Below are 25,168 nucleotides of genomic sequence, written 5' to 3'. Positions count from 1 at the left end.
CATTGTGATTTTGATCTGCATTTCCCTAATAACTAGTGATACTGAGCTTGGCTTTCAGTGTATTTGATTTTGATTTTATTTATTTATTTATTTATTTATTTTTTGAGATGGAGTCTCACTCTATTGCCCAGCCTGGAGTGCAGTGGCATGATCTTGGCTCGCTCCAACCTCTGCCCCCCAGGTTCAAGCGATTCTCCTGCTTCAGCCTCCCGAGTAGCTGGGACTACAGATGCCTGCCACCACGCCCAGCTAATTTTTGTAGTTTTAGTAGAGACATAGTTTCACTATGTTGGCCAAGCTGGTCTCGAACTCCTGACCTCAAGATCCACCTGCCTCAGCCTCCCACAGTGCTGGGATTACAGATGTGAGCCACTGCGCCGGGCTAATTTTGATATTTTTAATGATGTGAATTTAAGATATAACTTATACACCTGTTTAAAGGGTTTGTTGTTTTTAAGTATATTTAGACTTTTGGAGCCATCACTGTAATCTATTTTCAGAACATTTACATTATCCAAAAAAGAAATCTTCTACCTTTTAGCAGTCACTTCTCATTCCCCTGCCTTGTCCCCCTTCTACCTCTCAGTGCTGAGCAGCCACTAATTTCCTTGCTGTCTCTATAGATTTGTCTATTCTGGACATGTCCTATAAATTAGATCATATGTCATGTGGTCTTTTGTGACTGGCTTCTTTCACATAGCGTAATGCTTTTGGAGTTGACCCTTGGTATTGCATATATCAGTATTTCAGTCCCATTTATTGCTGAATATCACTCTATCTATATCTACATCTATTGGATGTAGATCCCTGCGGCCTTTTGCTAATTTTTTACAGGCCTTTATAGAATCCAGTGGATATAAGGAGAGGAATTATAATCATGTCATATATCCTTTGTGATTGTCTTTTCCAAATATAAGGAAAAATTATGTTCACTCTTTAGCCTCCTTCTTTATTATTTTTACTTGGATCTTATGAATTAAAACTTTGACTCAACCAGTCATTCCATTCATTACAGAGCTTTTTGTTCTAAAAAACCTAGCGTATCTTTTTTTAAACAGAGCTCAAACAGGGAACTTTCAGTGTTAAAACAGAACTATAAATAATGTGACTTTTGTCATGCAGCAGACACTGAGTCCATCATATTAATTGGCATGTGTAGACTTTTTTGCTGCTGTTGTTTTTGAGACAGATCCTGGCTCTGTCACCCAGGCTGGAATGCAGTGGCACGATCTTGGCTCACTGAAACTTTTGCCTCCCAGGTTCAAGTGATTCTCCTGCCTCAGCGTCCCGAGTAGCTGGGATTACAGGTACACACCACTACGCCTGGCTATTTTTTGTATTTTTGGTAGAGATGGGGTTTCTCCATGTTGACCAGGCTGATCTCAAACTCCTGACCTCAGGTGATCCACTTGCTTCGGCCTCCCAGTGCGCTGGGATTACAAGTGTGAGCCACTGTGCCCAGCCATAGACTTTCTTTCAATTATTCTTTTTTCACTGGCCTCATGAAAGAATTTTATTTTCTCATTTACTGTGACTCTTACAAGCCCTGGTTGGATTTGACTTCCTAAAGAAATCCCTGAGAGACTCATTTTTTCCAAAACGGATCCCTTTGCCTTTTCTTTTTTTGCTGGGAAAAAACAAAACCATTTGATCCCTTACAATTAAGAAAAAGTGTTGGCATTATTGAACTTAATTGTAAATTTGTAATGGCATATGGGATTTCAAAGTTGTCATAATTTCCACAGCATTTCAGGGTTTGAGAAAATCCTGTAAGAAAAATAACCATATTATTTTTCCTCTGTTTTGTTAAGATGGCTAGGGTCTCTCAGGTAGTAAGAAAGTCTCAGAGCTTATAAGCAGTTACTAAAGAGGCAGCACTGTTTAATTTCCATTCAGATGTAATCTAGTTAGTGGAGTAAAGTTTTGGAACTCTGTTTCTAACAAAAATATTTCATCTTAATTCCCTTAGGTTTTTTGGTGGGGAGTGGATTATTCTATAATTTTTTTTTTTGTCCTACATAAAATCGTTAACTTTGTCTTATTTCACTTAGATTGCTTATGGGAGATGAACGTGTAAAGAATGGCCTTAATTTCATGTATGAAGCCCCACCAGGAGCTAAAAAAGGTACTTATCTCCTTCCTTTTCTCTTTTTCTTTTCTTTTTTTTTTTTTTGAGATGGAGTCTTGCCCTGTCATCCAGGCTGGAGTGCAGTGGTGCCATCTCGGCACACTACAACCTCCACCTCCTGGGTTCAAGCAGTTCTGCTGCCTCAGCCTCCCGGGTAGCTGGGATTACAAGAGCATGCCACTACACCCAGCTAATTTTTGTATCTTTAGTAGAGACAGAGTTTCACCATGTTGGCCAGGCTGGTCTTGAACTCCTGACCTGATCCACCCGCCTCAGCCTCCCAAAGTGCTGGGATTATAAGCGTGAACTACCTCGCCTGGCCTCCTTCCTTTTCTTTTAAGTCTTGGATGTGTTTGCAGCTAAAGATTGAAAAGTACTGTGGCAGATACTTTTTTTAAAGTTGCTCTCCATCTTTTAAAATTGCTATTATCCTGTGAAGATAATAAAAACTACAATCATACAACAGAATAAATACTAAAAAAAATCTTTCTAATCTGGTAATATTTCATAATGTGCCCTTGAGGAGGAAAAAACCTTTATGTCCAAAGTACACTTATTCTTTCATAATTTGTATATGTATCTTTAGTCCTTCTTACTAAATATTTAATGCATTTGTAAATAACATAATATTCACTGTCAATGAACAGTAAAAAGTTTAAAAACTGTATTAACATGCTTATTAATTTTAATTTTGTATTTTATCCTGCGGTGGTCTGAATTTTTATCTTGTGAAAGAAGAAAAAAAGTCAAACCAGTGAATTCTTATAAGTGACAATTAAATAACATGATATAGTGAATACAGTAGATTTTTATATTGATGTTTTTAACTTGTCTTACCTTTTTTCTTCCATATTTTTGATATACAATCAAGAAAACAAAGAGGTAAAGGACTATTTTCTGTGTCTGAATTTACTTGCAATTGATTGTGTTATATGGAAAAATTAAAAGAATTTTCAATGAATGTTTTTAGAAAGAAGAAACAGAAGGAGAGACCGAATACAAATTTGAATGGCAGAAAGGAGCCCCACGAGAAAAGTAAGGACTGGTTTACTTTTAAGACAAGATATGTATCGTTAAGTTTACATTTACTGATATCCCATTTTATGTTGCTTTTTCAGTCATTAGAGGAGGCAACTGATGTGAAAAGTTATTTTTAATGATTTTAATTAGCTGTCTTATTCAACTAATCTGCTTGATCATAGTCTTCTGTTTCATATACTTTTTCATTTTTTTAAAATCACAGATTATCAGACTAGACACATAATAACTAAATGGTGTTTGGAAATACTAGATAGATTTTACAGTTCTGTATTCTTACTGAACTAATATATTTCATAATGTTCTTAGAACTGTAAAACTATTTTTCTGATTAACTACTGTTTAATTTTTAAATTATTCTTAATATTGTGTTTGTACATTTCCTTTATTTAATAGATATGCGAAAGATGACATGAACATCAGAGATCAGCCCTTTGGTATTCAGGCAAGTAACACATATTTTACTCTGTAAGAATAATTTTTATTTAATATATCTTCATATTGTTATCTGAAAGGTGTTTAAGCTGAAAAGGGGCACTATGGTTTTGACTTGTATGAGATAATATAAGGAATAGAGGAGAAAACATAAAATGTAATAGGCTGATAAAAGACAGGAATCAGGCTGGGTGTGGTGGTTCATGCCTGTAATTTCAGCGCTTTGGGAGGCCAAGGTGGGCGGATCACGAGGTCAGGAGTTTGAGACCAGCCAGGCTGACATAGTGAAACCCTGTCTCTACTAAAAATACAAAAAATTAGCCTGGCATGGTGGCAGGTGCCTGTAATCCCAGCTACTCGGGAGTCTGAGGCAGGAGAATCACTGGAACCCAGGAGGTGGAGGTTGCAGTGAGCCGTGACTGCGCCACTGCACTCCAGCCTGGGCAATAGAGTGAGACTCTATCTCAAAAAACAAAAAACAAAAAAAAAAGACAGGAATCAAACTTTTATAGTGAGAGCTATAATGATATTGGTCTCTGTAGTTTTTAAAAAATTTGGAGAATCAGCTCAATGTCAAGAAAAGATTTAAATCTATTATTGGTTTAGAATCAGGACAGACTGTCAGCAGAGGGCAAATCCTTGTTGTAAAGAAAGTTTTGTTGGAACACTGCTCTGCCTATTCATTTACTTATTGGCTGTGGCTGCTTTCCCACTACAGAAGCAGAGTTGAGTAGTTAGAATAGACAACATCTGTCCCAAAAAGCCTGTAATAATATTTACTACATTTGGACCTTTACAGAAAATGTTTACCAGCTCCGGGTTTTGAAATTTGAAACTTTAAAGGTTAACTTATTAAAATGAGAGAATTTAAGCTTAATTTCTTCACATAATGACATAATTCTTTTTGGTATTTTACCATTCCTTTTTGGATGACATTATATTGCAACCAAGTGAGAGGTAAAAAGAAATGGGATTCAGCTTAGTTTCTAGGCAAAATTTATAGTGAAATATTTTAGTCTTTGTATTCAATTACCAAACATAGTTTGGAGTCTTTTTCCCTGGAGATCTTTTAAAAATGTAATTTAACTTAAATTCTATCAAGGAATAGGAATTTGAACATTGGTTAGATTCTTACATTTTCAGTAACCAAAATCACATTCATTATTTCTCAGGTTCGAAATGTGAGGTGCATTAAATGTCACAAATGGGGTCATGTCAACACAGATCGAGAATGTCCTTTGTTTGGTCTTTCTGGAATCAATGCAAGTTCGGTTCCTACTGATGGCTCAGGTAGGCACTAGACATGATTTGTTTCGGGAAAGGACAAACAAGGAAAGATAAAACAACATTTTTCTTTGCTCTTTCTGGGTATTGTTTTATTTGGGTTTGTGTGTGTGGTTTTTGTTTTTGTTTGTTTGTTTATTTGTTTTTGACTAAGACCATTCCCAAAATATGATTAATGGGAAAATCTGATCATATATGTTGAATTGAAATACTGTGTAATAGGAGTAAGTTAAATTTTTCCAGCCACAGGCCCTATGAACTAAGTCTTAAAATAAAATACATTAAATATAGTTTATCAGGCTAGTAGCCTAAAAATGGAAGGAAAAAATAGTTATTTCTCATATTCATATCCTCCTGAATTATAAAAGTAGACTGTACTAAAAGCCTCAGAAGCCATCTCTTTTTAGTACAGAGGTAAAAACAAAACTGAGTATGTTAAAATTGTTTTTTACTTAAAGTTCACTTACTGTCCTGCATATTACTGTCTATTTCAGAAAAATTGGTCTAATTTGGTTTAGATCATTTTGGTTCTTTTTCTAAAGAGATACTAAACTGAAAAGTTTTAACTTAAATTTATCAGTGCTTTGTTAGTATATTATTGAAACAGGCACAATAATCCAACTGTAGCTTGTAATAGATCATAATAGAAATAATCTGTTTAATCCTGTAACCTTAAGCAAGTCCTTTCACTTTTATGAATTTTAGCTCGTTATTTTAAAATAAGGATAACAGTATAACTCAGAGATTTTCTGCATTTTTAAAGCAGCTAGAGAACGTTTTTTTTTTCTCTTTTAAGAAATCTTACATGAAACCTCAGTATACAGAACATATAAAAGCGGGGCTGCTCTATTGAAGCAGATGCTCTGGGCATGAAGTCCTGTCCTCTCAGGCCACCAAGGCCTGTGATGCACCTCCTTAGACTCCCTTTGGCTTTCACTGCTGCCTCAGTCTGACCCCAGAGTTTACCCTCAATCAACACACGATCTTCAGCCTCTATTCGATAGCTAGAGATTCTTCAGCAAGCTGATTCAGGCTATAGGATTCAGAGTGCCAGTTTTCCTATTAGGGGTTTAGGAATTTGATGAATGATAAGCTTGGTTTTTTTGTTTGTTTGTGTTTTGAGACCAAGTCTGGCTGTGTTGCCCAGACTGGAGTGCAGTGGAGCAATCTTGGCTCACTGCAACCTTCAGCTCCCGGGCTCAAGCTCTCTTCCCACCTCAGCCCCCTGAGTAGCTAGCTGAGACTGCCAACACACACCACCATGCCTGGCTAGTTTTTGTATTTTTTAATAGAGATAGGGTTTTGCCATGTTGCCTAGGCTGGTCTCCAACTCCTAGGCTCAAAGTGATCCACCTGCCTCAGCCTCCCAAAGTACTGGGATTACAGACATGAGCCACCATGCCTGGCCAGTAACCACCTTTTAAGTAGAAGGAAACTGCACAGTTTAAGTGGAAGGAAATTATTCACTCAGTATTAATTAGGTGAGACAATACTGATAGGGACTTAGGTCTGGCAGTCTCTGACAAAAGAACATCCCACTGATACCACAGTACAGGTACCCTTAAAAACTTATATACCTAATGCCTCCTCCTCCCTTGCCCCCAGCTAACTAGTAAAAGAAGGGAGAAAGGCCCCAAAGGAAATAAAGCCCCAAAGGAAATGAAGTGGTGTATGTTATATACCTGTTGGCTCAAATATTTCTGACCACTTCTTTTTTAGTCACAGGGATTTGTTGTTATATCGAAGTACAACCTGTTTTCTGGAAGGGGTTGCATCTTATCTTTTCTTTCACTCGAACCTTATAGTGCCCCTACAACTACATGACTCATGGTTGACTTGGGACAGGCAGAAGTAGTAGTTGTCTTTATGCCTCAGCCTTGTCTAACTCTGATCCTGAGTAGCATAGACTCCAGACTTAGTGCTTTCTTTTAATAATCAGTAGACTTGATTTCTCTTGAGTCTATATTAGAAAGTCTGCTAACAGTCAAAAGAACTTGTGCTAACTGAATAGTTAACCTGTTTTTAAGAGTGTTGAAAACACGAAAACCTCAAAAAAACATGCCCACAATTATGTGAATTCAGATATAACAAAGCTGGTTATTGGCTGTTCTCCAGCCCTCCGTTTCTTTCTTTTTTCTTTTTTTCTGAGACAGAGTCTCGCTTTGCCGCCCAGGCTGGAGTGCAGTGGTGCGATCTCGGCTCACTGCAAGCTCCTCCTCCTGGATTCATGCCATTCTCCTGCCTCAGCCTCCCGAGTAGCTGGGACTACAGGTGTCTGCCACCATGCCTGGCTAATTTTTTGTATTTTTAGTAGAGACGGGGTTTCACTGTGTTAGCCAGGATGGTCTCCTGACCTCATGAACTGCCTGCTTTGGCCTCCCAAACTGCTGGGATTACAGGCACGAGTCACCGTGCCTGGCCCTCCAGCCCTCCATTTCTATTCATTAACCTTATAATAACTCAGTCACTCAATCTATACAATTAACATATTTGGAACCCTCTTATGGTGGGGTTTTACTGTGGTACTATTCCTTAGTAAAATGAACTTTTTCAGGATCAAATTAATGAAGTAGAAAAAATGCTCAAGTATTTGGTTCCTATCAAGTTTTTAACATTTATGTAACCAGGCTTAAGAAGTCTTTCTCTATCTAAATGAATTGAGCACCTGGGTGGGAGAAGATGAGAAGCATTACCTTTGTGGAAACAGTATGGTTTCTCTGCATGAGGCTGATACCCCTAATAGATAAAATGTTCTTTCAGGGCTGGGCATGGTGGCTCATGCCTGTAATCCCAGCATGTTGAAAGGCCAAGGCAGGAGGATCACTTGAGTTCAGGAGTTTGAGACCAGCCTGGGCAACATGATGAAACCCCATCTCTACAAAAAAATACAAAAAAATTTAGCTGGGCTTGGTGGTCTGCGCCTGTAGTCCCAGCTACTCGAGAGGCCAAGGCAGGAGGATCATTTGAGCCCAGAAGGTTGAGGCTGCAGTGAGCCAGGTTTGTACCACTGTGCTCCAGCTCAGGTGACAAAGCGAGACTCTGTCTCAGAAACAAAAATGTTATTTCAAGTCAATATGAAAAAGATGAACACACAAACATGAAGGAGCAAAGGACATAAAGATAGTTTACAAAAGGAGGAATTCAGATGACCATTAAACATGTGAGAATATTTTCAACAACATAAATAACCAAAGAAATGAAAACTAAAACAATATGTTACCTCTTTGCCTGTCAAACCTTGGTAAAGATTTTAAAAGGTATGCATCCAGTATTTTCACAAGTGTGGTAAAATGAACATTTTATTTTGTGTTTTGTTTTTCTTTGGGACAGGGTGTCATCCTGTTGCCCAGACTGGAGGGCAGTGATGTGGGTCTCAACTCACTGCAACCTCTGCTTCCCAGGCTCAAGCAATCCCCTCACCTCAGCCTCCTGAGTAGCTGGGACTACAGACGTAAGCCACCATGCCCAGCTAATTTTTGTGTTTTTTTGTAGAGATGGGGTTTCATCATGTTGCCCAGGCTGGTCTTGAACTCCTGAGCTCAAATGATCATCCCACCTCAGCCTCCCAAAGTGCTGGGATTACAGGTGTGAGACACTGCACCCAAACAAAATGAACATTTTAACCCTCTCTTGATAAATTAGAGCAACCTTTCTGGAAAGGTTATATATTTGCTGATGTATATCAAAAGCCTGAAAAACATGCATACCTTTTTACCTAGAAATTTGCCTTCCAGTAATTTATAATAAAAATGTGATAAGGCAGATTTTCAAAGATTTATAGTAGTGAAAGATTGGCAGCAACCCTAAATGTTCATCAGTGGTTGGTAAAATAAACATGTTTATTCAATCATCATTTATGGAGTACTTTTTCTGTGCCAGACCTTGTTCTAGGCTCTAGGAACACAATACCAAAACCTTTCATTATATTGGGAATGACACACAGTAAACTAATAAATAAGAAAATATCAGGTATTTATAAGTTCTGTGATGAATGTTTAATTGGATACTGTGATAAGAACTAAATGGGGCATTACTTTAGATTAAGTGGTCAGGAAGGGCTCCTCTAAGGAAGCAACGTTAAGCTGAGACCTAAATGACAGGAAAGATGCTGGCATGGCATGCAAGACATGGGAAAAGAGCATTGAGTATCTTAGGCAAAAGGAATAACCTTTCATATAGAGAAAACCATCAGTTCTGAGAAGCCATGTACTTAGTGGTTAAGCACACAGACTGAGGAGCTGTGAAGCTACACAGATGCCTCATTTGCAGCCAGGTTTACAGCCAGGCATGTATGTAGCTCCATACATAGCTAAGTGTTTGCTACTTAGTATCTGTGTAACTTTAGGCAAGCTGCTTAACATCTCTCTGCCTGCATTTGCTTAATTCTTAGAACTGAAGTTTTTTGCTTACTTTGTGAAATAATTGTATTTGCCAGCTCTGTATTTGACATCTTGCACATCAGCCAGTAAGTTTTGTTTTTTGAACCCAAGCTCTCATAGAAGATACAGGCTCAACGCCTGATTTACAGTCTAATCAGACACATCAAATTAACATAGAGTAATCCCAGTTTACAACCTAGTCAGGAAAACAAAGTATGGTATTATGTAAGGCTCTATTTAATAGAGAGTAACTGAATGTTAAATTATGTAGCTAATAGAGGAGGTGGGACTAAAATGAGCTTTGAAGAATTAAAACTTAGGTAGAAAGAAAGGTTGACCAAAGAAGAAAGATCAGAAGAAAAACATAAGCACAGAAGATTTTAACTTGGATGACTTTAAATGATAGCAACAGACTTAAATGGCTCTCAAAAAGCTGGCCGAAAGGGCTTGGCCACTAATGCTGTAGCCAGTGTTTACTCAAACTTACCTAATGGAAAGGTTCACTTAAGTATTTTGTGTAAATGTTGGTTCCCAAGCCCCTGTTGCAGAGGGGCTGTTGAAGAAGAGTCCTGAGAGGAGGGAGAAGTCTGAGCATCTTACTCTCCAAGATGACATTCATGATCTGAAAGTTTGGTGAAACTACTGTAAGCAAAATTAATGCCATAGAAGGCTGTGTGTGTGTGTGTGTTGCATGTAAGAAGAAACACACACACACACACACACACACACACACACACACACAGGGGGATAGTATTAAGGAAAAGGAAAGATGATAATGCGTTTAAAGAGCTTTTTTTTTTTAAGGTGAGTGAAGACATTTTCAACATCATTTCTAATTTTTCACCATTGTAAATAGTCTAAATATCCAGCACTAGGGGAATGGCAAAGTAAACTGTTGATATCTTAAGTAAACTAAGTAATACAATTGAATCTATGCTATGATTCTAATATAAATCTGTGGGCATGTAAATTAGGACTGGAAGGAAACAAACATGAAAATAGTATGTTAATTAGGTGAAATTACAGATAATTTTATTTTTATATTAAAATGTGTGATTAAAAAGAAACTTAAAATTTAGGCTTTTCAAACATTGAATGTCACATGATTTTTTTCAGAAGGCTAATGTTTTCCTTTGTACTCCCATATTAAACTTATTTTCAGAATAATTGGAACAGCTAAAAAAAGCAGAGTTACTGGTGTGTTGTAAAGGCTATGTTCATGATGAGAAATAACCAGCAGACTGAATTAATTCTTTGCCTCAGTCTTTATAAAATAAGATGTTAGGGAAATTTCCATTTCCAGTTTTTCCATTCAAACTGACATGGTATGAGAACAAATACTTGTAAATACATTGGGTATTTTAATTTCTTAAATCTTGTATCTTAGAATATCTGAACTCTATGATAAAATTATGATTTAAAAAATCAGTAACTTTCACCATCTGTGAAAGTAAAATGATGAAAGTTACTGATCTATTTCTTAGGCATCATCAAGGTTGAGAACCATCAGCTTAAACTGTATGTAAGAACAATTGACAATTTGGGAGCAAAGTACCTTTTTCTGTTTCTTTATGTTTTACTTATTACAAAGTCATGAATCTACCCTAAGGAAATAATCATGGATATGTTCAAACATTTAGTCACAAAGGATTATGTATACAGTAAAAGACAGGCTGGGCTCGGTGGCTCATACCTGTAATCCCAACAGGTGAGGGAGGCCGAGGCAGGCAAATCACCTGAGGTCAGGAGTTTGAGACCAGCCTGGACAACATTGAGAAACCCCGTCGCTACTAAAAAAATAAAAATTAGCTGGGTGTGCTGGTGTGCACCTGTAATCCCAGCTACTCAGGAGGCTGAGGCACGAGAATCGCTCAAACCTGGGAGGCAGAGGTTGCCATGAGCCGAAGTTGTGCCGCTGCACTCCATCCTGGACTACAGAGAAAAAAAATAAAGAACACCTAAATGTCTAATAAAATGATATTAAGTGAGTAATTATAGAATGTTGTTACAATGGAATACTATCCCTTGTAGCTATTTTAAGTGATACGAAGATTTCTTAATGATATGGACGTTGTTTACAATCTTTGGTCAAATAAGAAAAGCAGGTTGTAAAACAGAGTAGTTACTTTGTGTTTCTCTTTGTATCTTTAGGTAGACATGTAGACGGAGAGACAGATACTTGTAGAAAAAGGATTGGAAGGAGATAGACAATTATTAACAGTGGTTGTGTCTGGGTGGTAGGATTACTTGAGATTTTTGGTTTCATCTTTTTGGCTTACCTGTAATTCCATTAGTGAAGGTACATTGCATTTATAAGTTTTTTAAATGAACATTGTTTTAGAAGAATTAAAAACTGTACATAGAAGTAAGTTATTTAAAATTGAATTGCTCAATTAATGCCTTTAAAGTTTGACATAAATTTAGCAGTAGTAGTTAACTAAAGCAAATAGAAACTCTGAAAGATTTCTCAAAAACAAAATCAAAATTTTACTGTGTCAAATAGAAAAGCAAATAATAATGATATTGTGTTCTGAATTTGAATGCAATGAAAAATAAACTGACCAATTTTCTAATCCACTTGCTGATTCAAGCTAAAAAAAAAAAAAGCCTTTTCATTAAAAAAAAAAAAAAATCACCTATTGAATAATGTCTCACCAGTGAATAGAGATTATTTTTGCAATAAGGCAATTTCAGTGGATGTGGTTATCATGGGATAATCACACCCCTGGGGTACAGCCTTGTGCCTGTAATCTCTCAGGAGTGTAATTATTTCATGATAACCGCACCCCCTGGTGTTGCATTATTTCTATTATGAAATTCTTAGTTTAGTATATAAAGTAACTTACTTTGATCACTGGAAACTGCAAGGTGCTGTTAGAATGTTCCAGCTGTGAGGTTTACAGAGACCAGCTATAAGATTTACTTCTCCTTTACAAAGATAAATTAGGCAATCAAAATGCTTCTTTGGGCTAAAATTGTTTAGAATATCTTTTCTACTGATAAGATCATCTTAACTTTATAAGTTTTCATCCACTCCAGATACTCAAAATTATATATAAAACTTGTAAGCTTCAGTGCTGACTGAATTTTTGTAAAATATTTTTATACTAGAATACAATTAAATGGCCAGCCCACCTGGATTTTATCTATATTCTATAGCCCTTATTCTTATCATTGACTCTTAACATCTGTCAGCTACTTGTGTTTTTAATGTATATTTAAATTAAACATTTTAAAATCCACAGTGTGCTATATCAACAGCAAGTTTGTTTTAACAACTTTTTTGAGCTGTAATTTGCATACCATACAATTTACCTATTTGAAACATACAATTCAGTGGCCTTTAGTATATTCACAAAGTTATACATCCATCACCACAGTCAATTTTAGAATATTTTTGTTACCCAAGAAAGATATCCCTTAGCCCTCACCCTCTAGGCCCCAGCATCAGGCAACCACCTAATTTTTTTCTGTCTCTATAGATTTGCCTACTCTGGACATTTTATACAAATAGAATCATATAATATGGGGTAAAGAATGTGGTTTTAATACCATTTTCTTTGCCTTTGAATTTCACAATGTAATACAACTGAAACCACCGATACTTGCCCCACGTTCGTCCATGGAATGTGTTTTTCTTTTTTCTTCTTTTTTTTGAGACAGAGTCTCGCTCTGTCGCCCAGGCTGGAGTGCAGTGGCGGGATCTTGGCTCACTGCAAGCTCCGCCTCCTGGGTTCACGCCATTCTTCCGCCTCAGCCTCCTGAGTAACTGGGACTACAGGCGCCTGCCACCACACCTGGCTAATATTTTTTTTTTAGTAGAGACTGGGTTTCACTGTGTTAGCCAGGATGGTCTCGATCTCCTGACCTCGTGATTCGCCCATCTCAGCCTCCTAAAGTGCTGGGATTACAGGCGTGAGCACTGCACCCAACCCATGGAATGTATTTTTCTATGATGCTTAAACATACACACAGAAGAATGCATAGTCTTATAATAATTAAAACTTCTAACACCCAAGGGGATAAGAATTTGTGTATAGGTACCTATAAAGCAAATGAATGTAAGATTGTCACAATAAGTATAAAGCAAAATTCTATCAATTAAATAATTCTTTTCCCCAAGCAAACAAAGATTTTGCACATCTTTCCATGTTTGAATTGCAGATTTATTTCTTCAGGAAGCAAACAGGTAACACTAAACAGTCACTCTGGGCCAGGTGTGATGGCCCACGCCCATAGTCTCCTCACTTTGGGAGGCTGAGAGGGGAGGATACTTCAAGACCAGCATTTGAGACCAACCTTGGCAACACAGCAAGGCCCTATTGCTACAGAAACTTTTTATAAATAAATCAACAGTTACTGTATAGGAAAACTAGACCTGGGGTTGCTGGGAGTGCTAGCTCTCCTTTAGCCTGCTTCTCAACCACCCATTATGCCCACCATTGAACTCAGCTCTACGCCATCAGTGATAGTGGATGAACCAGCTCTGAAACTCTAATGCAGGCTTGCCTTGTTTGATCATGCTTCACTTTCTTGCCCTTTGCAGATGCTGTGTTACAAATTGAAGGTTTGTGGTAAGCCTGTGCTGAGCAAATCTATCAGCACCAGTTTTCCAACTGTATGTGCTTACTTTGGGTCACATTTTTGGTAATTATTGCAGTATTTCAAACTTTTATTATTATATCATTATGGTGGTCTGTGCTCAGTGATCTTTGACATTATTATTGTAATTGTTTTGAGACACTGCAAACTGCACCTATAGAAGACGGCAAACTTAATGGATAGACGTTTTGTGTGTTCTGAATGCTCCACCCACTGCCTCTTCCCTCATCTCTCTCCCTTTCTTCAGGCCTCCCTGTTCTCTGAGACACAATGATACTGAATTTAGGCAATTAACCCTACAATGGCCTCTAAGTGTTCAAATGAAAGGAAGAATCACACATCTCTCACTTTAATCAAAAGCTAGAAATGATTAAGCTTAATAAGGAAAGCATGTTGAAAGCTGAGATAGGTAGAAAGGTAAGCCTCCAATTAGCTAACTTGTAAATGCAAAGGGAAAGTTCTTGAAGGAAATCAAAAGTGCTACTCCAGTGAACACACAAATGAGAAAAAAGTGAAACAACCTTACTGCTGATACGGAGAAAAATTTAGTAATCTGGATAGAAGATCGAACCATCCACAACATTCCCTTAAGCCAAAGCAAGGCCCCAAACTCTCTTCAACTCTGTGAAGGCTAATAGAGGTGAGGAAGCTGCAGAAGAAAAGTTGGAAGCTAGCAGAGATTGGTTCATAAGGTTTAAGGGAAGAAGCCGCAACCCTAACAAAACTGCAAGGTGAAACAGCAAATGCTGATGTAGAAGCTGCAGCAGGTTCTCCAGAAAATATAGCTAAGATAATTGATGACGATAGTTACACTAAACAACAGATTTTCAATGTAGATAAAACAGCCTTCTGTTGGAAAAAGATGCCATCTACGACTTTCATAGCTAGCAAAGAGAAGTCAGTACCTGGCTTCAAAGCTTGAAAGGACAAGCTGACTCTCTTGTTAGAGGCTAATGTAGCTGGTAATTTATGAAGCCAGTGTTCATTTATCATTCTGAAAATTCTAGGGCCCTTAAAAATTATGCTAAATCTACTTTGCATGTGCTCTGTAAATGGAAGAACAAAGCCTAGATGACAGCACATCTGTTTACAGCATGATTTACTGAAGATTTTAAGCCCATTGTTGAGAATTGCTGCTCAGGAAAAAAAGATGCCTTTTAAAATCTTACTGCTTATTTACTATGCACCTAGTGACCCAAGACTCTAGGGACAAAGGCCAGCCAGATTCCTTATTACACAGCAATTGTATTTTCATTTTCTTTTTTAGAGTCAGGGTCTCTGTTGCCCGAGCTAAAATGCAATGGCACAGTCATAGCTCACTGCAGCTTCAAACTCCTGGGCTCAAGCAGTCCTCCTGCCTTGGCCTCCCAAAGTGCTGGGATTACTGGTATGAGCCACCGTGCCTAGCCATTTTCTTTAGTTCAAAAAAATTTTTTAAACTTTCTTTTTAACTACTTTTTTGACTCCTGTGTTTATTTATAAGTGTGTTTTTAGATCTCTGAGTATTTGGGGATTTTCCAGCTGTCTTTCTGTTACTGATTTCTGGTTGAATTCCATTATGGTCTGAGAGCATACTTTGTATGATTTCTATTCTTTTACCTTTGTTAAAGTGTCTCATATGGCCCAGAATATGGTCTATTTGGTGAATGTTCTATACAAATGGGAGAAGAATGTATATTTTGCTGTTGTTAGAGGAAGTATTCTGTTAATGTTAGTACATCCAGTTGATGGATGGTACTATTCAGTTGTATATCCTGCTGATTTTCTGCTTGCTGGATCTGTCAGTTACTGATAGAGGGGTGTTGACATCTCCAACTATTATAGCAGATTTGTCTGTTTCTAAAAACATTTATACCTGTTTTTGCCTCATATATTTTGATGCTCCATTGTTAGGCATGTACACATGGGATTGTTGTATCTTTCCTAGATAATTGACCCCTTTATAATTTATGTAATGTCTGTCTGTATCCTTGATGATTTTCCTTGCTCTGAGATCTACTTGTCTGACATTAATATAGTTACTCCAGCCTTATCAATTAGTGTTAGCATGGTATATCTTTTTCTGTCCTTTTAATTTATCTGTGTCTTTATTTCTAAAGTGGGTTTCTTGTGGACAACAATAACCTATAGTTGGGTCTTGTTTTTTTATCTACTCAAATAGTCTTTTTTTTTTTAAAGAGACAGCATCTCTCTCACTTGCCCAGGCCGGAATGTAGTGGCAAGGTGATAGCTCACTGTGGTCTCAAACTCGTGGGCTTAAGCTATCCTCCCACCTTAGCCTCCCAAGTAACTAGGATGACAAGCATGCACAATCATGCCCACCAAATTTTTTGTTTTTGGGGGGTGAGGACAGAGTCTCGCTCTCTTGCCCAGCTGGAGTGCAGTGGCGTGATCTCGGCTTACTGCAACCTCCACCTCCAAGGTTCAAATGATTCTCCTGCCTCAGCATTCCAAGTAGCTGGGGCTACAGGCATGTAACACCATACCCAGCTAATTTTTGTATTTTTAGTAGCAACCGAGTTTCACCATGTTGGCCAAGATGGTCTCGATCTCTTGACCTCATGATCCACCCTCCTTGGCCTCCCAAAGTGCTGGGAATATAGGCATGAGCCACCATGCCCAATGCCCAGCTAATTTTTTAAAATATTTTTTGTAGAGACAGACTCTCACTATGTTACGCAGGCTGGTCTTCAACTCCTGGCCTCCTGTCTTGGCCTCCCAAAGTACTGGGATTACAGGTGTGAGCCACCACACCCAGCCTCTGTCTTTTAATTGGTATGTTAAGACCATTCTTATCAAAAGCGATGATTGAAATAGTTGGATTAATATCTACTATATTTGTAATTGTTTTCTATTCATTGCTGTAATTTTTTGTTTCATTTTTTGTCTCTTAGTTTCTGTTTTCTCTGGTTTTAATAGAGCATTTTATAGGAATCCATTTTATCTCCTCTTTTAGCATATTAATTATACTCTAAAAATTTTTTAGTGATTGCCCTAGAACCACTTTTGTATGTGTATGCCACAGTTATAAATTTACAACTAATGTAAGTTCACTCTTGAATAATACTATACAACTTCAAGGTTAGTACAAGTAACTCATAACAGAGTAACCCAGTCCCTGTTCTACAACTGAATAGCTCCCTCACATCCCTTATAACATTGCTGCCACACATTTCATTCATATCTAAGCTATAATACCCTGTATATTGTTGTTTTCATTATTTTGAACAAACTTGTCTTTTTAGGTCAGTTAAGAATATTAAAAATAAAAGATTGTATTTGACATACTTCATTTCTTTCTCATTCTGCCTTTCTTTGTTTAGATCTGAGTTTCTGGTGATTTTCTTTCTCACTAAGTGACTTCTTTCAATATTTCGTTAAAGACAAGTCTACTGGCAAAATTTCCTCCATTTTTGTTGTCTGAAAAGGTCTTTATTTCTTCTTCACTTTTGAAGGATATTTGCACTAGATACTAAATTTCTTCATCTTTGATTTTTTTACAGTATGAATGTGATATGCTTAGGTATGGATTTCTTGGTATTTATCTTGGTGTTTTCTGAGCTATGGATATGTGGTTTGGCATATATCATTAGTTTTGGGAAATCCTCAGCCGTTGTTATTTCAAATATTTCTTCTGTTCCTTTCTCTTTTCATTCTCCATTATTTCCATTGTACACCTGTAACACTTTTCATAATTGTCCCACAGTTCTTGAATATTCTTTTTCTTTTCTCTCTTTTCAGTTTGGGAAGTTTCCACTGACATATCTTAAAGCTCACTGGTTCTTTCCTCCTGATGAGCCCATCAAAGGCATTGTAAATATGAATTTACAACTAATCTAAGTCTGATAAGTGTTTTTGATTTCTGGCATTTCCTTTGATTCTAAGAGCTTCCATCTCTTTGCTTACATTATCCATCTGTTCTTGCATGTTGTCCAGTTTTTCCATTAGAGTCCTTAACATATTAATCTTAGTTATTTTAAATTCCCAATCTGATACTTCCAGAATCTCTGCCATATCTAAGTCTGGTTCTGATGCTTGCTTTTCTCTTTAGACTGTAGCTTTTGCCTTTTGGCATATGATATGGGTTGGCTGTGTCCCCACCCAGATCTCATCTTAAATCCCCACGTGTTGTGGGAAGGACCCAGTGGAAGGTAATTGAATCATGGGGAAGTCTTTCCCATGCTGTTCTCGTGACAGTGAATACATCTCATGAGATCTGATGGTTTTAAAAAGAGGAATTCCCCTTCACAAGCTTGCTTTCTTTGCCTGCTGCCATCCATGTAAGACGTGAGTTGCTCCTCCTTGCCTTCCACCATGACTGTGAGGCTTCCCCAGCGACATGGAACTGTAAGTCCAATTAAATCTCTTTCTTCTGTAAATTATAATTTTGGGGTATATCTTTATCAGCACATGAAAACAGACTAATACAGTAAATTGGTACCAATAGAGTGAGGCATTGCTGAAAAGATACCCGAAAATGTGGAAGCAGCTTTGGAACTGGGTAACAGCAGAGGTTGGAACAGTTTGGAGGGCTCAGAAGAAGACAGGAAAATGTGGGAAACTTTGGAACTTCCTAGAGACTTGTTGAATAGCTTTGACAGAAATACTGATAGTGATATGAACAGTAAGGTCCGTGCTGAGGTGGTCTTAGATGGAGATGAGGAACTTGGGAACTGGAGCAAAGGTGACTCTTGTGTTTTAGCAAAGAGACTGGCAGCATTTTGCTCCGGCCCTAGAGATTTGTGGAAGTTTGAACTTGAGAGAGATGATTTAGGATATCTGGCAGAAGAAATTTCTAAGCAGCAAAGCATTCAAGAGGTGACTTGGGTGCTATTAAAAGCATTCAGGTTTTTAAAGGAAGCAGAGCATAAAAGTTCAGAAAATTTGCAGCCTGACAATACAATAAAAGAGAAAATCCCATTTTCTGAGGAGAAATTCAAACCCGCTACAGAAATTTACATGAGTAACAAGGAACCGAATGTTAATCCCCAAGACAATGGGGAAAATTTCCACAGGGCATGTCAGAGGTCTTCATGGCAGCCCCTCCCATTACAGGCCCAGAGGCCTAGGAGGAAAAAGTGGTTTTGTGTGCCAGGCCCAGGGTTCCATGCTGTGTGCACCCTAGGGACTCAGTGCCCTGTGTCCCAGCCGCTCCAGCTGTGGCTGAAAAAGGCCAATGCAGAGCTCGGGCATGGCTTCAGAGAGTGGAAGCCCCAAGCCTTGGCAGCTTCCATGTGGTGTTGAGCCTATAAGTGCACAGAAGTCAAGAATTGAGATTTTGGAACCTCCACCTAGATTTCAGATGTGTGGAAATGCCCAGATGTCCAGGCAGAAGTTTGCTGCAGGGGCAGGACCCTCATGGAGAACCTCTGCTAGGCCAGTGCAGAAGGGAAATGTGGGGTTGGAGCCCCCACACAGAGTCCCTACTGGGGCACTGCTTAGTAGAGCTGTGAGAAGAGGTCCACTGTCCTGCAGACCCCAGAATGGTAGATCCACTGACAGCTTGCACAGTGCGCCTGGAAAAGCTGCAGATGCTCAATGCCAGCCCATGAAAGCAGCCAGGAGGGAGGCTATACCCTGCAAAGCCACAGGGGTGGAGCTGCCCAGGGCCATGGGAACCCACCTTTTGCATTGGCATGACCTGGATGTGAGACATGGAGTCAAAGGAGATCACTCTGGAACTTTAAGATTTGACTGTCCTGCTGGATTTCGGATTTTCATGGAGTCTGTAGCCCCTTTGGAAACAAAGGGGCCAATTTCTCTCATTTGGCATGGCTGAATTTACCCAATACCTGTACTCCCACTGAATCTAGGAAGTAACTAATCTGCTTTGGATTTTAGAGGCTCATAGGCAGAAGAGGCTGGCTTTGTCTTGGATGAAACTTTGGACTGTGGACTTTTGAGTTGATGCTGAAATGAGTTAGGACTTTGGGGGACTGTTGGGAAGGCATAATTGGTTTTGAAATGTGAGGATGTGAGATTGGGGAGGGGCCAGGGGTGGAATGATACGGTTTGTCTGTGTCGCCACCCACATCTCATCTTGAATTCCCATGTGTTGTGGGAGGGACCCGGTGGGAGGTAATTGAATCATGGGGGCAAGTCTTTCCCATGCTGTTCTTGTGATAGTGAGTAAGTCTCACGAGATCTGATGGTTTTAAAAAGAGGAATTCCCCTGCACAGGCTCTCTCTCTTTGCCTGCTGCCATCCAGGTAAGATGTGACTTGCTCCTCCTTGCCTTCTACCATGATTGTGAGGCTTCCCCAACCACGTGGAACTATAAGTCCAATTAAACCTCTTTCTTTTGTAAATTTCCCAGTCTAGGGTATGTCTTTATCAGCAGCATGAAAATGGACTAATACAGCATACCTTGTAATTTTTTGTTGAAAGCTGGACATGGTGTATCAGGTAAAAGGAACTGAGGTAAACAGGCCTGTAAGGTGAGGTTTTATGTTTATCTGGCTAGGCCTTAGACTGTATCTACTGTTTGCTGTCACTGTAGATGTCAGAGACTAAAATTTCCTCTAGCGTCCTTGTTTTTGTCTGCCCTTATCTTTAGCTTTCCCGAAAGACTCCTCTTTGAGTATTAAGAGTCTGAGCTTTGCAGTTCTTTCCTTTTTAATCCCCTGATATTATACAGGAATGCTCCTCATGTGGTAGTAAGATGTGGGGGAGAAGGAAGCATTCTCTTATTCTATGATTAAGTCTTAGTCTTTTAGTGAGCCTGTGCCTGTGGTCTGTAACCTTCACGTGTGTTTCTCAGCTTTATTTTCCCATTTAGGCTCAGCTATGGTGACATAGTTTCCCTTGAGAGTAAGCATTTGTTAAGGAAAACAAAATGCTCTGGGCATATTTGGAAATGATTACTTTTCCCTTTGCACTGGGGAAAGGGAAGCACACGGAGATTGTGCTTTGCTGTTCACAATGACGAGATTGTGCTTTGCTGTTCACAATGAGAACCTGCTGGAGACTCTGGAAGTAAAACTCATGAAAGGAGGCTCTACTATGCTTGGGCCTCTAGGAGATATTATCTGTCAAGCTAGTCCAGCTCAGTCTCCAACAATTAGTCAAATTACTCTAAGTATTCCTACCAATGGCTGGCTCTAGCAGTAGTTTCTGATTCCAGCAAACTGTAATAGTCTGTATTACCTATCTCTCCAGTTTTCAGGGCAGCGGTTTGCCCTCAGACCTCAATTCTCTGATAAATTTAAGATTTTTAAATTTTCTGTTTTTCAGCTTTTTTCTTGTTATGAGAATAAGAGGACTTTCAAGTTCTCTGTATTGGACTGAACCTCAGAAGTTATAAAAGCAACAAAAAGCGAATAAACATTGACTCCAAATTTGTTAATATTTATTTTGTATTTCACTAAATGAGTTTTGGATTTTTCAATTATTATCTATCTATAGTTTGCCATAATTTTTTTTTTTTGAGAAACGGTCTCGCTTTGTCTCCCAGGCCGGTGTGCAGTGGCACAGTCGCAGCTCACTGCAGCCTTGACTTCCTGGGCTCAAGTAGTCCTCCCACCTCAGCCTTCAGAGTAGCTGGGACCACAGACACATACCACAATGCCTGGATCATTTTCAAATTTTTTTGTAAAAAAATTTACAGGATCTACTATGTTACCCAGGTTAGTCTCAAACTCCCAGGTTCAAGCGTTCCTCTGGCCTCGGCCTCCCAGAGTGCTGGGATTAGAGGCATAAGCCACAATGCCCAGCCCTGCCATAATTTTTTTAAATTTAGATAATTTTTTCAAATATTTGGGACTAAGTAGATAGGATAATATGGTGAATTTCGTGATTTGAGTAAAAGTAAATTTCAAATTCAAAATAATGTCACTGGATACACTATACATATACAAAATTGCTTTTAAAAAAAAAGTAAGAATTGCTTGAGTCTGAGTTCCAGACACACCACAAATGGGTAAAATATGATAGGGACTCAATATCTCAAATGTTTCTATCCAATCTTGTTTACACTGTAGTTTTTATTGTGTTCTAACCATATGAAAATGAACAGTTTAAGGAAGTTTTATTTTACACTTGCTGCAAAGATTTGTTTGCGTATCAGTGTTCTTCTCCTTGCCTAATTTCTCCTAATTCTTGATTTAATTTTTCTTGAAGAATGCTGCACTAAGCCATGGTACTGATAGAAGTTTTCTGCAACAAGCGCTGCACATGCTCCTCCTCCATCTTTTCATAAGCCTTTTGTGTTGAAGACATTTTTGTTGCTTGGGAACACATTCGGGAAATTTACCAAAATAATTGTCTGATCATAATCTTTGCTAGGAAGACAGCTAGGAGCACACCAGAGGAACTTCCTGTAGAAAGAAAGATGATAAACTCAGTGGCCCTTCTGGCAACGCCACCTGAATCTATTACGGAGCAGTTCCCTTATGCAACTCCTTGGAGAGGTGAAGTCTTCCCAAGATAGCTACTCATAGCCCTGCATCTAATGGCAGACTTCTTTTTAATCCTCCAACATAATTCTACTGCAGAAAAACATTTGTGTTACCAGAATTTTATTAAAGCTAAACTCCTGAAACAGGCAAATATTGAAACTAGTAAGTAAAGAACTGACCTCAAAATAAAGAAGTGAAGTTGGGCACCATTTCCCTCTTTTATAATATACAGTTGATCGTACTTGATTGTACTTGATTTTAGTTGATTATAAGTCTCTCCTTTATAATATGTAGGTGATTTGATGTTTGATTTTTTATGCGAGAGGAAACTAGTTAGTTGAAAAGAAATGCTGGCCTATTAACAAGGTATTTCAGTAAAACTTGTCCAGTCATAGTGCTTCAAAGGTCAAAATGATGCTCCTTATTAGTACTTCACGTTTTGGCTATTTTATTTTAGGTATTACCAATGATTAAGTCATTTCAAATTATTTATACACATTATGATAATTTTGTAATTAAATTTGTTGTTAGAATGGCTGTTCCATGAAATTTCGTTGACTTGAACAAATTAATTACAATCTTGTTCTGTCAGTAATGAACCTGCTTGGTGTTAAAGGCATGTACTAGTGGAGGCTACATCTCCCATAATCTCAAAGGGGTATTATGATTCTCCAATCACAGTCATAACTCTCTTTTACATGACTCTTCCTATTACCATCATTTCATCTACTCAAGGTCTATCAGCTTCAAGTGAAGAGATTAGCTTGTGATTACCTGAGAAAAGGAGAATAAATGAAATTTAGTCCGCATAGTAAATATTAATTCTTCTACCCAAATCATTCTTAATGAATTTAACACAAACCTCCGTGTTCCACTAACTGGTTTAGTGAGTAAGCGAATGGAAAGGCTTTGCTAACTATTCTAAACATTACCATTTATAATCTCTTCTGAATGTATAATTAAAATTTGCAATTTAAATTCTTTCCTATGAAAAATTTTCCCCAAAATATTATAAACTTGAAGCAAAAAACAAGCTCTCTCAAGTACTAAGGAGATAAAATCTCAATATTACACACTAATTTTTTTAATTAATTTTATTTAAGTTCTAGGGTACATGTGCACAACGTGCAGGTTTGTTGCATATGTATGCATGTGCCATGCTGATTTGCTGCACCCATCAACTCGTCATTTACATTAGGTATTTCTCCTAATGCTATCCCTCCCCTATTCTACCACCCCACGACAGGCCCCAGTGTGTGATGTTCCCCACCCTGTGTCCAAGTGTTCTCATTGTTCAATTTCCACCTATGACTGAGAACATGCGGTGTTTGGTTTTCTGTCCTTGCAATAGTTTCTCAGAATGATGGTTTCCAGCTTCATCCATGTCGCTACAAAGGACATGAACTCATCCTTTTTTATGACTCTGTAGTATTCCATGGTGTAGATATGCCATGTTTTCTTAATCCAGTCTATCATTGATGGACATTTGGGTTGGTTGCAAGTCTTTGCTATTGTGAACAGTGCTGCAATAAACGTATGTGTGCATGTGTCTTTATAGTAGCATGATTTATAATCCTTTGGGTATATACCCAGTAATGGAATTGCTGGGTCAAATGGTATTTCTAGTTCTGGATCCTTGAGGAATTGCCACACTGTCTTCCACAATGGTTGAACTAGCTTACATTCTGACCAACAGTGTAAAAGCGTTCCTGTTTCTCCACATCCTGCCCAGCACCTGTTGTTTCCTGACTTTTTAATCATCGCCATTCTGACTGGTATTACACACTAATTTTTTAAACCATTTTCTGTGTTATATACTTGGGATATATAAGTTTGAATTCCCTTTGCAGAGGTCTTCTCATAGAGAGATATATAATGTATAGATATAATGAGTGGATACAGTACCGTAGTTACTCAGTAATCACTGTTTATGGATTTAAAATCTCATGTATTTTTTTTTTTTTAAGTAAAATGCACTGGTCTTAAATGTAGAGTTGGAATTTGATAAATGTCTACTCCCAGGTAACCAACATCCCTGACAAGATACAGAGCATTGCCACCACCCTAGAAAATGCCTTTCTATCCTTTTCCAGGCTGCCTTCTCCTCCCACAACCAATTTTTAAATTCCTAATCCAGTGTATTAATTTTATCTGTTCTTGAGCTTCATATAAGTGAAATCATACAGTAGGTACTCTTGTATCTCATTTATTTGATTCAACAAGTTTTTGAGGCTCATGGATGCATAGCTTTTCAAGAGCATTAATATTCCCATAACTCATTTAAAACATAATGCTAACTTCTGGGCTGGGCACGGTGGCCCACGCCTATAATCCCAGCACTTTGAGAGGCTGAGGTCAGGAGTTCGAGACCAACCTGGCCAATATGGTGAACCTTGTCTCTACTAAAAATACAAAAATTAGCCGGGCATGGTGCTGTGCGCCTGTTATCCCAGCTCCTTGGGAGACTGAGGCAAGAGGATCGCTTGAACCTGAGAGGCAGAGGTTGCAGTGAGCCGAGATTGTGCCACTGCACTCCAGCCAAGGCAACAGACTGAGACTGTGTCTCAAAAAATAATAGTAATAATAATGCTGACTTCTAATACTTCAGGTTCATCACAGCACAAATGATTTTTTGTAGTCTTCTAGGGCTGTGAATTAACTATTATTGCCAGATATATCATCATTAAAATATTTGCATATAAATTAAGTTGAAAATATAAGTAGGCCGGGCGCGGTGGCTCATGCCTGTAATCCCAGCACTTTGGGAGGCCGAGGCGGGTGGATCACGAGGTCAGGAGATTGAGACCATCCTGAAACCCCGTCTACTAAAAACACAAAAAATTAACAGGGCGCAGTGGCAGGCGACTGTAGTCCCAGGTATTCCGGAGACTGAGGCAGGAGAATGG

At 38.4% G+C, this 25,168-nt stretch overlaps 1 protein-coding gene across 1 annotated transcript in view; it reads left to right on the top strand.

Moving 5' to 3' along the window:
* The window catches only part of CIR1 (corepressor interacting with RBPJ, 1), a 49,249-nt gene that overhangs the window by 12,810 nt on the left and 11,271 nt on the right, over positions 1-25,168 (top strand). The window contains 7 exon segments of the mRNA XM_011943976.1: positions 2,052-2,125; positions 3,000-3,010; positions 3,099-3,163; positions 3,563-3,611; positions 4,774-4,809; positions 4,811-4,856; positions 4,859-4,891. Coding sequence (XP_011799366.1) covers positions 2,052-2,125; positions 3,000-3,010; positions 3,099-3,163; positions 3,563-3,611; positions 4,774-4,809; positions 4,811-4,856; positions 4,859-4,891 — 314 coding nt within the window.

The sequence above is a fragment of the Colobus angolensis genome, unplaced genomic scaffold (genome assembly GCF_000951035.1).
Source record: "Colobus angolensis palliatus isolate OR3802 unplaced genomic scaffold, Cang.pa_1.0 Scaffold224, whole genome shotgun sequence".
Lineage (NCBI taxonomy): Eukaryota > Metazoa > Chordata > Mammalia > Primates > Cercopithecidae > Colobus > Colobus angolensis.
This window is presented reverse-complemented; position numbering and strand designations above follow the sequence as displayed.